General features: G+C 42.5%; 2 protein-coding genes across 3 annotated transcripts in view; one reads left to right on the forward strand and one right to left on the reverse strand.

Annotated features, from left to right (window-relative positions):
• The first annotated feature begins 425 nt into the window (after positions 1–425).
• Positions 426–10,526, forward strand: cxcl13 (chemokine (C-X-C motif) ligand 13). Its single transcript, XM_081366317.1, has 6 exons — positions 426–708; positions 1,272–1,326; positions 9,311–9,428; positions 9,761–9,896; positions 10,111–10,194; positions 10,315–10,526. Exons 1-6 carry the CDS (start codon positions 698–700, stop codon positions 10,355–10,357), a joined length of 447 nt encoding a protein of 148 aa, XP_081222443.1. The 5' UTR covers positions 426–697; the 3' UTR covers positions 10,358–10,526.
• Positions 8,639–17,891, reverse strand: part of cnot6l (CCR4-NOT transcription complex, subunit 6-like) — a 30,705-nt gene continuing 21,452 nt past the window's right edge. Inside the window, exons 12-13 of one of the 2 annotated variants that reach the window (XM_081366314.1) lie at positions 17,010–17,215; positions 8,639–11,297 (exon numbers count right to left, since the gene is read on the reverse strand). In XM_081366314.1, coding sequence (XP_081222440.1) covers positions 11,264–11,297; positions 17,010–17,215 — 240 coding nt within the window. In that variant the 3' untranslated portion in view covers positions 8,639–11,263. Of the gene's footprint in view, positions 11,301–17,009; positions 17,216–17,891 lie in introns of both variants that reach the window. The other variant, XM_081366313.1, reaches the window with a different exon arrangement.

Raw genomic sequence — 17,891 nt, forward strand, 5'->3', positions numbered from 1 at the left:
TTTTTAGGTCAAACCGTTCTTGTCAAAAAAACACAAGCACAGAGTCCAAATTAAAACAATTCCCCATCGTCCAAATGAAACAATTCCCCATCATAAGTACACATTGATGGCCTAAGACACGAAACGAGCGGTTTGTGTGAGAAAACGAACAGTATTTATATCGTTGTTATCTCTTGAAAACAGCACACGTCCAAATGATCTGACGGCGCGGGCGGGTATAGATATATACATAGATGTCGCCTTGGCTACTGCAGTTCATTGGAACGAAACCGTAGCCAAGCGACATCTAGTGTATATATCTATACGCGCCCGTGGGCGGGTATAGATGTGTACACTTGATGTCGCCTTCGCTACTGCAGTTCATTGGAACAGCCAAGGCGACATCTATGTATACATCTATACCCGCCCGCGCCGTCAGATCATTTGGACGTGTGCTGTTTTCAAGAGATAACAACGATATAAATACTGTTCGTTTTCTCACACAAACCGCTCGTTTCGTGTCTTAGGCCATCAATGTGTACTTACGATGGGGAATTGTTTAATTTGGACGATGGGGAATTGTTTTAATTTGGACTTTGTGCATGCTCTTTGAGACAGTGACCGTAGACCTGCATGAAATGACTGACAGACAAGAACGGTTTGACCTAAAAATATCCAAATTGAAACTACTGCGGAAAAAAAGACACCTACATCTTGGATGCCCTTGAGGTAAGCTAAAACATACCAAAATGTATTTTCAAAGTGAACTATCCCTTTAATAGAACGAAAGGTGAACTGAATCATTCATCAATGGAACACACTTTGGTCAAAAAACAATGAAACTAAACCAAAACAGAACATACATGATACAGTATGGCACTTTTGGTATGTTATTTATTTTTGCAATGGCACACAGAATATTGAAATTTAAAAAATCTTTTCATAGTCACATACTTATTTCTTAGGTTTACAGAACACCAAAAAAATATATATATATATAAAAAAAAAATAAACCTGAATCTGTAATCCTAAAATGGCTTGGACAGTATTTTTTTGCACTGTAGATTTAATTAAATGTTCTTAAAGCTCTCCTCTGGCAGTTTGGCATACTTTTCTTTTGTAAACTGCTCCAATTTTAATATTAAGGCTGCCTTCTTCCAACTGCTGCTTTCATCCTTCCATTGATATTTAATTGGTTTTATATCTGGATTTATATCTGGATTTTATATTGCTTGCCACTTCAGAACTGTTTTATTTTCAACCATTACTGGAAGTTTTTTCTTTTTTTGGAGGTTTACAGACATTTATCTTGCTGACCCATGGCCTTTGATGCTGGCTGAATTTACGGTAAGGTAAAGAAAAGCCCAAGCCAGCACTTGCTCAGAGCTGGGCAGTCTGAAAATAGATGGAATCTTTAGCTTGACAAAGGCAGCATTTTCTGTTCCCTTATTTTGCAATTTCTGTCTGTTCAACAAGGCAGTTGTGTTTGTCAAACTATTTTAGTAAACAAGTTTCAGCAAAATGATCATCCACTTAAAGTACACTAAAATTCCCATCTTTGACAAAACGAGAATTTGAGTCTAAGACTTGAGTCTAGATTTGAGTGTAAATTTGCCTTTTTTTTATCTGTAACAATTTAGATAAATCCATTGTAGTACAGGACATGTAGATATTATCAAAATAAAGCTTTATGCTTCTTATGTCATACTTTTCTCCTGTAAAGTATGCAAGCATTAAAAGACAAGTTTCCTTGTTACACGTTACGTATAGTTACAGTACACTATTATGGGTTACACTTTATTTTAAGGTGTCATTGTTACAGTGTAATTATATATTTAAGTACTGAGTAATATTAAGCAACTACATGTACTTACTATAGGGTTAAGGTAGGATTAGGATTTGGTTGAGGGTTAGTTGTAGCCTGACTACGTCAGACTTCGTACTTCCGCTCAATTTCATTTTGCTTCTGTACTCAGTCTGAGACAGCGTCATAGCTTTCCGTTTTCCTCCGTCCTGAAAACAGCCGGCCAATCAACGAACAGAGGGCGGGCTGAGAGCCGTGACGTAGACGCTGATTGCACCGTGGATGTGTAGATTTACTTCACATAATCTGCAAAAGTCGTTCACAGTTCACTCCGGTATTTCGCTCGATGGTTTTTGTTTTCACATCATACATGTGTTTACAGTGGAAGTTAGATGCGGCTGAGCATGCGCATAACACACGCCATAACCAAACGTTATGTGATTGGCTTATGGGTAACCAATGATTTTAAACTTCAGACAAGCGACCCCCGCGAGAGAGAAAACACTTCTCTATTATGCCATTCCAGACTCTGTCTACGAAGCAAAGCGAAGTAGCAGAGTTTGGTATTACCAGGCTAGGTTAGTTGCATGTAATTATGCAGAATTTATTGTTATTACTATGGTAAGTACATGTAACATATGTAACAAGGACACTGTAAAATAAAGTGTTACCAAATTATGGATAATTATATCCGTCCTTCGGATGAAACATTAAACCGAGGTCCTGACTCTCTGTGGTCAATAAAAATCCCAGGATGTCCTTCGAAAAAGAGTATGGGTGTAACACCGGCACCCCTTGGCCTCTAACCATCTTGGCCTCCTAATCATCCCTATACTGATTGGCTTCATCACTCAGTCTCCTCTCCACCAATAAGCTGGTGTGTGGTGTGCGTTCTGACACAATATGGCTGCCGTCGCATCATCCAGGTGGATGCTGCACATTGGTGGTGGTTGAAGCTTGCTGAGCATCAGGCTCGCGTGAGCGAGCTGATAGGCTGTGCTGTGGGCAACTGCACGAACCAATGGCGGATCAGCAGAGGCGCGCGAACCAATCAGGTCGCTTGGCACACTGCCAGTGTCAAGCGCGCGAAACTGCACGTGATCAAAGCATATAAATATAGATAATAATCCGCCATTTGACAGATTTAATCTCCTTCAGCTCTCGACTCACCTCGTCGCTGATCTTCTCCGGATAGAAGCCTCTCGTCGTCTAACAGCCGTCCAGCGGAACAGCTTCGCATCCCGGCATCTGCCAGCTGAGCGTTTCCCTGTGGCATCCGACGAGTATCCTTTTTCTCTATCTCTCGCTTTCTAAAAGAGCTAAATCGCTGTTTTCACAGCGCGCGGCGTTGTTTCAAATGCCGCTCTCTATTTGTGAATCCTGCGGGGTTCCCCTGCATGTGTCTGACAGACACACACAGTGTGCGGCCTGCCTAGGCCCAGAGCACGCCGAGTCAGCGCTCACTAAAGGCGGCTGCCTTCTCTGCGACGGGATGCCTGTTTCTACTCTCCGCTCGAGACTCGCGCTCGCTTCGTCGGTGAGTGGTCCCGCCCGTCTTCCATCTTCGGTGCCTCGCGAGCCCCGTAGGAAGAAGCGGCGCGATCAGAGGCGTCCTGAACGCGGTGAGTTTAGCGAATGCACGCCGGGCCTTTCTCCACGTGCTTCGCCCACGCCCTCTTCTCCAGTTCTGTTCTCTCAGAGCGACCAACGCCCCTCATCTGAAGCGGCGGGACTCGTCTCTTTTGGCGGATCTGTTGAAGAAATGGATGACGCAGTTTCTGTGGCGGCATCTGAGAGTGAGGATTGGTCGGGCTCCGCGGACCCCGCCCCCCCCCCTCAGTTAGATCCTTCTGACACCCGAGCGAACATCGACGCCGAACTCTTCCGTGTCATGTCTCGCGCTGTCGACGAGCTGAGACTCGACTGGCTTTCCCCAGCCGAGCCCGCCAGAAGCCGCCTCGACGAGTGGTACCTGCCGGGGCGCCAACAGGCCCCTCGTCAGCGCGCCGCTCCATTTCTGCCCGAGGTCCACGAGGAGCTCACTAAAAGCTGGCGCGCGCCCTTTTCAGCGCGAACGCGCTCATCGGCTTCTTCAACGCTCTCCACTGTTGACGGCGCTGAAGAAAAACACTTATGCCCTCCCACTGCAGGAAGTTGGAGGTCTAAAACTGTGCACCCATCCAAGCCGTGGAGAACTACTTTGGCCATTGCCAGCCGCGCTTATGCTGCCGCCGGTCAAGCCGCCTCTGCTCTTCACGCTATGGCGACCCTCCAAGTGTTTCAGGCAAAGCTCCTCCGCTCTATGGACGAGTCAGGCCCTGACCCAGACACTTTTAAGGACCTCAGAAGTGCGACGGATTTGGCGCTACGGGCCACAAAAACCACCGCTCAAGCCCTGGGCCGCAATATGGCCAGCCTGGTTGTTTTAGAGCGCCACCTGTGGCTGACTTTGACGGAAATCAGGGACGCAGACAAGACCGCCTTCCTCGATTCTCCAGTCACAGCATCTGGTCTCTTCGGCCCATCTGTCAGCGGCTTCGCAGAACGCTTCACTGAGGCTCAAAAAGCTTCCAGCGCTATGAAGCATTTTCTACCCAAACGCTCCAGTTCAGTCCAACGGCGCCCCAAGAGCACACCGCGACCTGAGAGGGTAGCTTCAGAGGTCCTCCAGCCCCGCCCAGTCATTGAGACCAGCCAGCGCCTGAGGCATGCAAAGCGGTTCCCGTTCCCTAAGCGCCAGGGCCCGCGGCCGAAGCTCACGCTCGATCACGAGCCCAAAAAGCCGTCCTAACCGGCACAAAGAGGGGTCATTGTCCCGCCGCGGCCGGACCAGCCCCGAAGATCGCTCGAGTGCTACTCTCAGCCCCCTCTTCAGTTCAGGCGGTTGGAGCAGTTTTAAATGCAGTACATGGGCCCATCACCTGTCACGCGCCCCTGCACACAAACGCTGTTTTAACAGCGACCCACAAAAAGCACAAATCGAGCAAAATTTCCCCCTCACATACATGTCAGTTCGAACCCCCAACTCCGGGCGTTCCAGATATGATAATGCCTCTGGCTCTGCGGGCTCTAGCTTGGCAAGCTATCCCCGGAGTTTCAGAATGGGTGATGAACATCATAAAGCGCGGTTACTCGCTTCAGTTCGCCCGCAGACCACCGCGTTTTCACGCGGTTATACAAACCACGGTAAGGAGCACACTGAGTCATGTCCTCCGCACTGAAGTGTTAAGTCTGCTGGCCAAAGGGGCCATCGAGAAGATCCCCCCTTCTCAGAGCGAGTCAGGATTTTACAGCCGTTACTTTCTTGTTCCAAAGAAAGACAGCGGCCAGAGACCCATTTTAGATCTCAGTCATCTGAACAAGGCTCTCATGTCACGGGCGTTCAGAATGCTCACGACCAGACACATCCTGGCGCAGATTCGCCCAGGCGACTGGTTTTTCTCAATAGATCTAAAAGACGCTTACTTTCACATTCAAGTGAACCCCCACCACAGGCCATTCTTGAGATTCGCCTTCGAGGGGCAGACATACCAGTACACAGTCCTACCATTTGGACTGGCACTGGCACCTCATACATTCACGAAGTGCATGGATGCAGCTCTCTCCCCCCTGAGACAGCGGGGCATGCGCATCCTGAAATACCTCGACGACTGGCTCATATTGACTCAGTCAGAGGCGGAGTCACATACTCACAGAGCCTGGCTCCTCAGACATCTGGAATGTCTAGGGCTCAAGGTCAATTTTGCCAAGAGTATTCTGTTGCCCAGCCAACGTATCACGTTCCTGGGAACAGTTTTCGACTCCGTAATTATGAGAGCATGGCCCACACCGGCCCGTGCTCTAACAATTCAGCAGCTCGCGACATCGTTCACAGAGGGCTCTTATGTACCCCTCAGAACGTTTCAGAGGATCCTTGGCCTCATGGCCTCTGCATCATCAGTACTCCAACTCGGCCTACTGCGTATGCATCCTCTTCAGCTGTGGCTAGCACCTCTGGTGCCACCCCACGCCTGGCACTCAGGCCACTTGATTATCAAGGTGGACCAGCGCTGTGTTCAAGCCCTGGCCCCTTGGAAAGACGCCAGCTGGTACCGGCAGGGCGTAAGCATGGGGGTGGTCTCAGAGAGGAGGGTGATTTCAACAGACGCTTCCAACTTGGGTTGGGGAGCTCTGTACGAGGGCAGGCCTGCCTCCGGCCTCTGGTCGAGCTCGGAGAAACGCCTACACATCAACTGCCTCGAAATGAGAGCAGTTTTTCTAGCCCTAAAAACTTTCCTCCCTCACCTGGCTGGACACCACGTGCTGGTCCGGACGGACAATATGTCGGTGGTCTCTTACATAAATCGCCAGGGTGGCCTCAGGTCCCGCAACCTGTTTGCCATAGCCACGCAACTCCTGCTTTGGGCTCACACCAACCTGCGCTCGCTCAGGGCAGCTCACGTGCCAGGCACGTTGAACACAGGAGCAGACATGCTCTCTCAGGGCACAGTTCCCCCAGAGGAATGGTCTCTCCACCCTCAGACAGTTCTCCTGCTATGGGAGGTCTTCGGGAAGGCAGAAGTAGATCTTTTCGCCTCAGAAGACAACTGTCACTGCCCAATCTTCTTTTCAAAGAACAGGGATGCGTTGGCCCACGACTGGCCCAACCTTCCTCTCTATGCGTTTCCTCCGGTCTCGATGCTCCCTCAGGTCATCGAACGGATCAGGAACACCAAAAGCGCGGTTCTCTTGGTGGCTCCTCTCTGGCGGACCCAGATTTGGTTCCCAGAGTTGATCTAACTGTCTGTAACAGACCCGTGGCCAATTCCACTGAGGTGCGACCTCCTGGCTCAGGCCAACAGGACAATCTGGCATCCCCATCCCGACTTGTGGGCCCTACATGTATGGCCACTCAACGGGTACCCCAGGATCTCCCAGAGGGTGCCCTGAACACTATTATGGAGGCTAGAGCTCCGTCTACTAGACGCCTCTATCACCTTAAATGGTCAGCGTTCTCCAGCTGGTGTTTAGCTCGGAACCTCGACCCACACACTTGTGAAGTGCCAAAAGTGCTTTCTTTTCTGCAAGAGATGTTGGATGCGGGTCGCTCCCCCTCCACTCTCAAAGTGTACGTGGCAGCCATTGCTGCTTTTCACGTATTGGAAGCCGGAGCCTCCTTAGGTAAAAACGACCTTATAGTTCGTTTCCTTAAGGGCGCCAGAAGGCTTAACCCGCCTCGGCCACCGTCTGTACCGGCCTGGGACCTTTCTCTGGTCCTGCGGGCTCTTAGGGGACCTCCCTTTGAACCACTTCAGTCAGCTGATCTCAAGCTCCTCTCTCTGAAAACCGCCCTGCTTCTAGCACTGGCGTCAGTTAAAAGAGTAGGGGACTTGCAGGCGCTTTCTACTAGTGCTTCCTGTCTGGAGTTTGGCCCTAATGACTCCAAGGTCACTCTTAGGCCAAGACATGGATATGTGCCTAAGGTGCTCTCAACTCCGTTCAGAGCCCAGGTTATTTCTCTGTCAGCTCTTCCCTCCTCTGAAGAGGACAGTGATTCTCTCACGCTTTGCCCCGTCAGAGCTTTGAGAATTTATCTGGAGCGTTCGGCCTCTTTCAGACAGTCTGAACAGCTCTTCGTTTGTTTCGGGGGCCGATCCAAGGGCCTTCCTGTGACTAAGCTCACGCTGTCCAGATGGATAGTTGACGCCATTGCTCTGGCTTACACCTCACTGGGCCTCTCTTATCCCATAGGTATTAGAGCTCACTCCACGAGAGGCGTCGCCTCTTCGTGGGCTTGGTCGAGTGGTGTTCTTATTGAGGACATTTGTGCGGCGGCCGGCTGGTCCGTTCTGTCCACATTTGTGAGGTTCTATAACCTAGATGTTCCTGCCCTGCAGGCACGAGTTCTTTCTGTCTAGACCCTGGCTCTGTGGACCCAGACTAGTTTTGGAATTGGACACACAAGCTGTCTTTATGAATTATGATTAAGCTAATCTGGCCCTTGGCCCAGATCTTAATTATTGGATAATCTCTGGGCCCGATGTTCGGTCTCGTTTATACTGGCTATTCTGTAACTTCCCGGAACTTCTGGTGAGTCAGAGCGGCCAAAAGATTAATAGCACGGCGTTTTAAATAGCGTTCCCACAGCGTTTGCAACGCAGTACGAGAGAACGTTCTCGTAAGGGAACGTACTTGGTTACTTACGTAACCTCGGTTCCCTTAGAGATAAGGGAACGAGTACTGCGTTGCCTTGCCGTGCTATTTCTCTTATATCAGGTGTTTTTCGCTTCAGTCGATTATACCTGTCAAATGGCGGATTATTATCTATATTTATATGCTTTGATCACGTGCAGTTTCGCGCGCTTGACACTGGCAGTGTGCCAAGCGACCTGATTGGTTTGCGCGCCTCTGCTGATCTGCCATTGGTTCGTGCAGTTGCCCACAGCACAGCCTATCAGCTCGCTCGCGCGAGCCTGATGCTCTCGCCTGTGCTGCATGCAATGCGTTTTAAAATAATGGCTTCAATATTCTCGAGAAAAGGAGTTTTTCCACAGCGTTTGCAACGCAGTACTCATTCCCTTATCTCTAAGGGAACCGAGGTTACGTAAGTAACCAAGTACGTTTTCTGTCATAGTGAAATATCAGTCTTTAGATCCCAAAACACAAATTTCAGATGACAGTCATTTTTGTGTACATTATATCTGGAGTGAGCTCAGTCAAGCCACTAAAACATGAAACTGAAAGTATATTTCAAATCTTTTCAAGAGAATGGAAACCAGTTTCCAAAGTGAAACAGTGAAAGTAGTTTGCGGATAAAAGAGACTTGAAGACTGCAAAATTGTGATAAGAAACATACAATATGAAAGGAAACAACTTTTTAAAAATTCTTTATATATGTGTGCATGCAGTTTCCCCCAACAAATGTGTAGGTATTTTCCCTAATTATTTTTATTTTATTATTGAGCTGTTTTAATCTTATTACATTCAGGATGGAAGATAATTTTAGGCTATAAATGATTCTTCTGTTGACACTTTGAGTTTTTATTACTAATGAATTCTAATAACTAATACAATAGGAAAACAAAAAAGCAAATTATATTACAAAACGTGAAAACAAAAGTCCATAGCCATGTGTAAATTATCACCAATGAGTTAACAAAATCCACTAATAAGATTCAGAAGTAAAGTTGGTTACACTGCATTTCAAGGTGTCCTTGTTACAGTGTAATTACATTTAACCACTGAGTAATATTAATGAACCAAATGTACTTACTATAAGGTAGGGTTAGGAATATGGTTAGGTGCATTATGCATAATTTACTGTTAAGTAAGATGTGTAACAAGAACACTAAAATTAAGTGTTACAGTAAATGAAACAAAGTCCTGAAAAATAATGTAGAGCTTCAAAGACTATGTATATATATACATATATACTCCACTTAGAGCAAAGCTAATTATTTTCCACTGACAGCAAAATGCTGTCAATGCAAATGCATTTTTTTTTATTCCTTTATCACTTCCTCTTTTGAGCATCAATATAAACTGCAGAAGACGCCTCTCGTCCTAGACCTGCTTCACTCCACGCCTGATCTCAGCCTCATCATGTCACTGAACTCATATTTACTGCTGGCAGTTTTTGCAGTCTGCTGCTTCTCAACCCACATGGGTAAGTGTCTAGAAAAAAAAACTGTTATATTTAATCATCACATTTTAAATTATTGTATAATATTTATATGATTTGTGTATTAATTTAATACAAACTTGTGTATTAACGTGCATTACCTTAATTTATTTGATCAAATATGTCTATAAGGTGCTTTTAAAGTTTAAAGGTGGATCTGTGTTACTTACTTTATGCTCTCGGCTGTTGTTGTTGGGATGCACAAATGTACTTTATTATTTAAAAAACAAACAAAATTAGCTTTAATTCATGCCTTTGATTCTGCTCAAATGATTTTAATATTGTACTTTTGAGAAACATAATTCTAACTGTTTCAGCATTCCCAATGGATGGGATTGCTACCAACAACAAGTGTCAGTGTCTGACCACCACCTCAGCCGTAATCCCACCTCGTCTCTTCCATAAGATTGAGATCCTGCCTCCAGGAGCACACTGTCGTAAAACCGAGATCTTGTGAGTCATGATGTTTTGCCTCTATACGCTTCAATCACAGACATGGGGAAATGTGCATGGGGGTGGGCATTTCCTCTCTTCTAACAAACCTCAGAGCTCTCGAAAATACTTTACATTATTTGCACATTTACCCACGCAGCTCTCAGAAAAATGTCACTTATAGCCCAGACAAATATTGTTGCATATAGTCATCAAATCTCTTTCAATTCTTCAGGATTACCAAAATGGACGGCAAAACAGTTTGCATAAACCCCGAAGCACGATGGATCAACAATATCATCTCAAAAGTAATGAGAAGGTAGGATATAAAGTTTTAACTCCCAAAATCGAAACGTTCTAATCTAGATTTGCCTTTTTTTTTTCTTTTTTTTCTTTGCGTTGTCTAACTATCTTCTCCTTTTGTTTCTTTTTCCTTTAGCAAAAGAACTGTCAAGGAAAATGCTGCGCCCACTGCGGCATAAATCAATGTGGACAAGACCAACCGCAAGAAATCTTCCAACTATTCCTTTTGTTCAAACCGCTAACTCTAGTGTGCTGAATGCTATACAGCAACAAATTTATATGTTGTTATCATAGGCTGCCTAAAAAAAACTGTGATTATTATTTTGAAATAAAAATCTCACAACCTTCTTCCTTTTAAATGACATCTTTATTGCCTTTAAGGTAGGACACTAGGACAGGACTTTCAGTTTGTTTTACAAATGGGCCACACATAGCACCATTTTCAGTTGCAAAACAACACAATAAAGATGAGTTTTGTATTTGCGTTAATAAACCAAAACACATTTAGAAAACATGTATTCCTCAGTTGAGTCATTGCGAAAAGCCAATGATAAAGCCATCATCAAGTTGGGAAACTGCTTTTTCCCCCAGCCAATTCCAGTCATTGTGTCTCAAGTTTATTAAAATTATGCTTTACATATTACAATCATGCAGGTCCTTCATTAATTAGAATTTCTCAACAAGACTGACCTCAATCCCTGATGCCACAGTCCACATTCAAGGAAAGACTTGCGCTATATTCCACATGCATTTCTAACTAGTTTTAAAACACTGCATGTTCAATCTGGATTAAAATAGCATGGCCAGTCAGACCCTTTGCCAATTATATTTGGAAATGTATATTCAGCTGGTTCAGTGGGAATTTCTGTGAGGGATACTGGATATGTTTTAAACATATACACACAATATAAGCCTCAGGAAACAAAACTACTGCTACCACAAAACCAGTGCAAAAGCAAACTGACTTAGCACTGCTGACCATCACAGCAACATTATAACAGGATCACGGTCACTTTAGTAGTCAACATGTCTCTCTGGTGAAGAATACAGATGGATGGGTGGATGGAGGGGATGCTGGTGCTGGCTCACTCTGTAAGCGTCTTGCTTTCACAGGCAGTACTGCTGTAGAAAAGATGATTCAGACTAGGCACAGTTTGATCAAAGTGGAATGCTCTAATTGTGAATCATTTTCTGCAAAAGTGAACTCATAGAGGCCGATAAGACTCACAGTTTTGTTCATGTTGTGTTGGATGTTGCTTTTAGAATGTCAAATATTGCTCATCATTTTCTGATTAAATTACGTTTTTGATGACCATCAGCTATTAAAAAATGTGAATGTGTTGTCTGTATCCAAACCAAATATGTAATGAAACTTTACAGGGATGGGAGTTAATCAGTGTGGTTATTGTTTTTGTTTGTCCAATGGCAGTAAGTGATAAGCAACATGCAGTCAGAGGTGGACAGTAACAAAGTACATTTACTTGAGTACTGTAAGAACACTTTTTGAGTATCTGTACTTTACTTGAGTATTCTTTTTTCTGGAAACTTTTTACTTTAACTTCACTACTTTTGAAAGACAAATATCGAACTTTTTATTTCTGTCGAGGTCCTTGAGTAGAAAGAAGTAACGTCAGTCAGGAGATGATTGTGGTTGCAGGGGTTGCATTTTGGTTGGAAATGAAAGTCAAATTGACGTCAACATCCAACGTCGGACAGATGTTGGATTTTGGTTGGAAAATAAAGTCGGGTTGACGTCAGAACCCGACATCAGATTGACATCAACATCCAACTGCGGACAGACGTTGGATTTTGGTTGGAAAATAAAGTCGGGTTGACGTCAGAACCCGACGAATTTAGTCATTGTTTTGGAGCACACTAGCTTATAGATATTCATATTCATACTAAAAGCCAAAAAACTTTAAATAGGGCACTATTTGAGGGAACAGCCATTTGGGTGTCCGAATGCATTGTGGACGTTATTGAGTAAATAAATCTGATATTGAAATGAGGGTAGGTAGGCAGGCATAGATTCAGAGGCATAAGGTACTGTAAGTATTACATACAACAATGCAACAATAATAAAACAATGCATTGACCTTTACTTTTGATACTTAAGTACTTTTAAAAACAAGTACTTCTATACTTTTACTTTTGTAAAAATCGGTCTTTACAACTTTTACTTGTATGGAGTAATATTTGACCAGTAGTATCTGTACTTTCACTCAAGTAAGGAAGTTGTGTACTTTGTCCACCTCTGCATGCAGCACACATAGTCCAACACCCCATAGTCAACTTTAGCACCTCTGACCTTTCTTTTTTTGAAATTTTTTACTTATACCAGCTCCACACAGAAAAAGGCACAGTCTGCTAAAGCATGGTGAGCTATAGCTTTGCCCAAGTAGTCATTGCGTGTCTATTAGACAAGTACTTCCACCAACTTCCACTCCTCACAAGTTAAACATCATAAAATGCTCCAGGATTTTAACTCAACAACTTGCTTTTAAAAAAATTATTATTGCTTGTTTGGACAAAAAAAATATTTTGGTTTATTAAAGTCTGAATTCACAAGCAATCATGCAGAGAAATAACAACAGTAATGTCACTTGTATCAAATAAATGCTTTAGAAGTTATTCTAGTTTGGCTAAATTCAGCTTAATGCTGGAATACACTACAAAACTTTTGCCCAGATTTACAAGGCAGCGTAAGTTTCCTAAAGAGAAAATCTGAATATCTGATTATCTAATTTCACAGAAAATTGCGTAGTGTTTGATGGGGACGTATTCAGATTTTTATTCGCTTCAGACTATCCATCCAGTCAAATTATTTGATTATTTTTTGCAACATGGCGCATGTTTCTGCATGTTTGTGTTATTGTGAAAGTCTGTTAGTATGTAGCCGTTTAGTGTATTATGTTATATTATAATTACAAAATTGGCAAGTGTATGATGCCTATTGTTTTAAAATCTGTTCAGAATTAAAGTCATGTAGCCTTCATTGAAGTCATTCCAGTTTAAGAGAAATTTAGTGAACCATAAATCCTTGAGGACCATAAACATGTAGATATAACAGGGAGATAAAACGGCCTCTCACAACAGAAATGCTCTTAAAGGGGTCATGACATGAATTTTTGTAAATTATTTAATATGTTCCTTGAGGTCTTTTTGCACCCCCCAAAAATGTGGAAAAACAATTATTTTCAACCCTCATTGACTTCTGTAATTATCTGTTTTTAAGGAGCGGCTCCTTTAAGGACTTTCCGTAAACGGACGCTGTTATGATTGGCTAACATCATTGCACAATGCTGTTGCACACGAGTAAGTGTTTTGAAAATCTAATCCATATAAAACCATCATTTACAGATAAAGGCTTATCAAATAGTTTATGATTTGCAAATGAGCTTCTGTCAGATCAAAAAGAGACGACTGCTCCAACTGTGCCATTACACAGTTACATTACACTGTGGCTTATTTACAAAGCAATCTGCGGTCAAATTCTCTGATCACACATATAATCCTCTGACGTTATCCAGGATGGCATTAAAAATAAACTACTGGTTCCTGCCGCTGATACCTTCTGAAATCTCTACAGAGACGCAAACGAGCTCACAATTTGTAACAAATCCTTCCCAAAGCCCTAAAATTATACTTAATTATTTTTTTGTCCAGAAAGCTTATTTCATTTCATTTTGATAATATGTTTTCTATATTTGAATGAAGTATTTTTGGAGATTTTTTTTATTTTTTTTATTTCATTTATCTTTAAATTACTAGATTTTGTCAATAAATAAATAATTATTTAAGAAAATTAAACTAACCCTACATGGAGCAAATGAGCTGTTCCGCTGGGTCCTAAAGTCAGTTCGCTTCAGTAAGCATTCAGATACACATGTAGACATTAGGATTTGTTACCTTCGAATCCAGTCAATTTATTTGTGTGTGTATTCGTGGTTCAAGTGCGACAAAAGTCCTAGGTAGTCCACTCCGATGAACACTCAATAAAAAAATAAAAAAAAGAAGAATAAAAAGATTCAGTTTCCGGGTCAAAATAACCTGAGGGAAGGATAAGGTATTAAATAGGATGCAATTGTGAGGCAACGCTCACATCCGGTGTAGGCATATGTAAATGCATTTGCTCGCGTGACGTCACAAATCCCCCAATATCCAAACGAGCCATGATTTAATAAATGAGGTTTATAATGAGGAGTATGTTTTAATCTCTGAAATTTACAGAATGTTTTAATGGTATAAAGACCTCTTATATGTCAAAAGATCAAGGCAAATTTGATTTAACATGTCATGCCTCCTTTAAAACATATGCTTGTGCCAAACTAATAAAATGAGAGAGAATTGAGAGATTAAAATGAGTTTTCTCATTTCCAACAAATCACAAAATGCCATTTATAAATATGAATTAACGTTCAATTTGTACCAATGCAGCTGACATTAGCATTGAAAAAAGCGTGAAACAACACAACAAAGCAGATTCTGCCTTCATTTACTCAACCTCATGTCATTTTTTTCTTCTGTGGAACACACACAAAAAAAGAAATTTCTCAGTGTTTTGTCCATACAAAAAATGTCCATACAAAAAATGGAAGTCAAAGGTAACCAAACTGTTGGGTTACCAACATGTTTCTTTTTTGTTCCACAATGATAGCTTTAGTGTTAGTTCTACCAGGATGACTCTAATGCCACGTCTTTCCTTCATACTAATAGGTCTGGCCAATCACTGATTGACACCTGAAGTATATAAGCACCGAACTCTCGCTTTTATGTTCGCAGTTGATGACGCTGACGTTCCCCTCCATCCTCTCCACCACCACCAGGTTGGTCCCTGTCCCTCCATCGGGTGTAGGCTCTGCACCTGCCTTTATCTTCAGGCAGAATCAGCCGAATCTACATCGCCAAGGATTGGGACTAAGGACGGGGTCTACGCCAAAGAACTTTTCAATACAACTAAACATAAATCTGTTAATTCTTTACGGAATAAACACCCTGCAAACGTTCACCTGCCCTCTGAGTCTTTCTGGTAGAAATAGTAATACAGGATTGAAAAAACGTGAGAGAGTAAATTATGGCAGAATTTTTGGGTGAACTATCCCTTACCCTCCTAGCTAGTCTTCTGTAGCAATAAATTATACCAATTACACCAACCCTGCCAATCAAATATTCTTTTGAAATGCTTGTTGACAAAAATGAGGAAGGGAGGACTTTGTATTGTGTAAATATACATCAGTACGGTGATGTGATTTCGATGTTGCAAGCAGCAAGAGAAAAAAGCAAACATACAAAGCTGGGTTATAATCAGTAGGGCTGGGATCCTCTTTGATGGTGTCAATTTTGGACTTAGAGAAATGTTTTGCATAATACTTCACATTGCACTATGAAGGATTTTCGATTAAAACTAGATTAAAAATAGTTTTTCTCTTCAGCATCTTAATGCAAATCCATCTTCTGGTAATGTCGAATAGGGGAACTTGAGTTTGAATCAGACAGGATGCAGTGAATATTTGATGTTGCACAATAAAGAGACAAATTTTGGACTTCGAGAAATGTTTTGCATAATACTTCACATTGCACTATGAAGGATTTTCGATTAAAACTAGATTAAAAATAGTTTTCCTCTTCAGCATCTTAATGCAAATCCATCTTCTGGTAATGTCGAATAGGGGAACTTGAGTTTGAATCAGACAGGATGCAGTGAATTTTTGATGATGCACAATAAAGAGACAAATGTGGTTTTATTGTACTGGGGAAATTTACAAATCATTTTTATTTGAATTCATTACACTTCCTTTGTCAAATTTATGAGATGTTGAAGGGGAATTTAAAAGATGATGATCGAAACTAATGGTGCTTTTCCACTGCATGGTACAGTACGACTCGGTTCGGTACGGCACACTTTGGTGCATTTCCACTGCATGGTACGGTACGGTACAGCTCGCTTCGGCTCGCTTTAAATGGTACCACCTCTGTTGAGGTTCCAAGCGTACCATACCGATACTAAAATGTGACGTGAAAACACTGCAGATCACTGATTGGTCAGACAGAATCATCTCTACCAGCGTCATTGTATTTACAACACGAGACACTAAACCCGCTAGATTTAAATAGCCAATAGACAACAGCCAACGCTGTAGCACCTGTTTTAAAAGTATTTGCTTCAAAAAAAGAGTTTAACTTAAAAAAAAGAAATGGCTGAATCGTGGTCAGTGGACGAGGTGCAGACGTTCCTCTCGTCGGTTGCCGAGGAGTGGATGGGGAAACACGGAATGAAAAATTCTTATTTAATATGATGTCATGGTAGTAGAGACGGCAACTATATAACGATCAGTCCCACCCACTTTGAAGCGGTACTAACTGCAGTGGAAAAGCAAACGAGCTAAAGCGAGCCGAACCGTGCAGTACCGAGTCGAGTCGTACCGAGCCGTACCATGCAGTGGAAAAGCGCCAAAAGTCTTAATACTCGTGCTGACATTATTATGCTACACGATCTGTCGTCACGTTACACATTTCTACCATCCATATACTGACACATGGCTTAAACAATCTCACATTCAGATTCAGACAAACGGATCAATTTCCCTGAAAGCAGCATTTGTTTTGTACCAAACAGAGAATCCCAACCCTAATTTGGTATTAAGCTTTTGTTTTCAAATTGGAAAATGTAATAATAAGATCATACAATCGTGTGCAAAGGTTAAAAAAAAAGGAACAAAGTAGGCGAGTACTTCACTCCTTAATGTGTGTGCCTATAGTTTTAGGGGCCCATTATTGGGGTTTGTCCATGATTTGGGGTTTAGGAGAGTGAGGGAAGGCGGGCTGCACTACCTGTGGATAGGCAGATGCAGCCCATTGAGGGGGGGTAAAGGCGGGTGGTACTCCAGCTGAGCCAGGAGGGAAAAGTGATCGGAGGGGATGTGCGGGTGTGGGCAGCCGGTTATGTTGTTGTCCTTCAGCCACTGAGTTTCCAGTGGACCCAGAACCCCCAAAACACTCATATGTGTCTTAGAGAAGAAGACGTAGTCAATCACACCCTTCAAAAAAAGAAGAGGAAATAGGTTTTCAAAAAAGGGCACTGATCTCAATATGCAGCATGCATCTAAAAATGGTAAATTGTAAATGCAACAAAAAAATTATAATTTGCGCTAATAATTTAAACTCAGGAGCCCAAAAGCAGCCAGTTCCCTGGTTTCCATGCAATACAATAACAAAGCGAGAAACGATTCACTAACGAATGACTCCTGTGAACCATGTCTTTTTAAGAGTCAGTCAAAAGGTTTAGTTTTGAATCAGACTCACTTAGTCAGGGAATCATTCAGACTCATTACTGACTCTCTTGACGTGAACCATGAGTCATTTTTTTAAATAAAGCAGGAACATTTATTTAGGCCTGTCACGATTATGAAATTTGGCTGACGATTAATTGTCTAAAAAATAAGTGCGGTTATGGCGATTAATTGTCAGTTTTAGGGCTTTGACGATTAATTGTCTGTGTTAGGGCTTTGGCGATTATGCCGATTAATTGTCTGTTTTAGGGCTTTGTGCTTCATTCATTAAATAATTGTGATAAATTTAATCCTTTGTAAGTTATCATTTTGCAGTGTAAGATTACAGTTAACACCTTTAAATATTAAATAAATATATTCAATAGCTATGACAATTTGTTTATTAAACTTAGTGAGTGTATAAATCAGCAGCAAAAAGTAATTT

Source organism: Scardinius erythrophthalmus, assembly GCF_964197995.2.
Source record: "Scardinius erythrophthalmus genome assembly, chromosome: 5".
Classification (NCBI taxonomy): Eukaryota; Metazoa; Chordata; class Actinopteri; order Cypriniformes; family Leuciscidae; genus Scardinius; species Scardinius erythrophthalmus.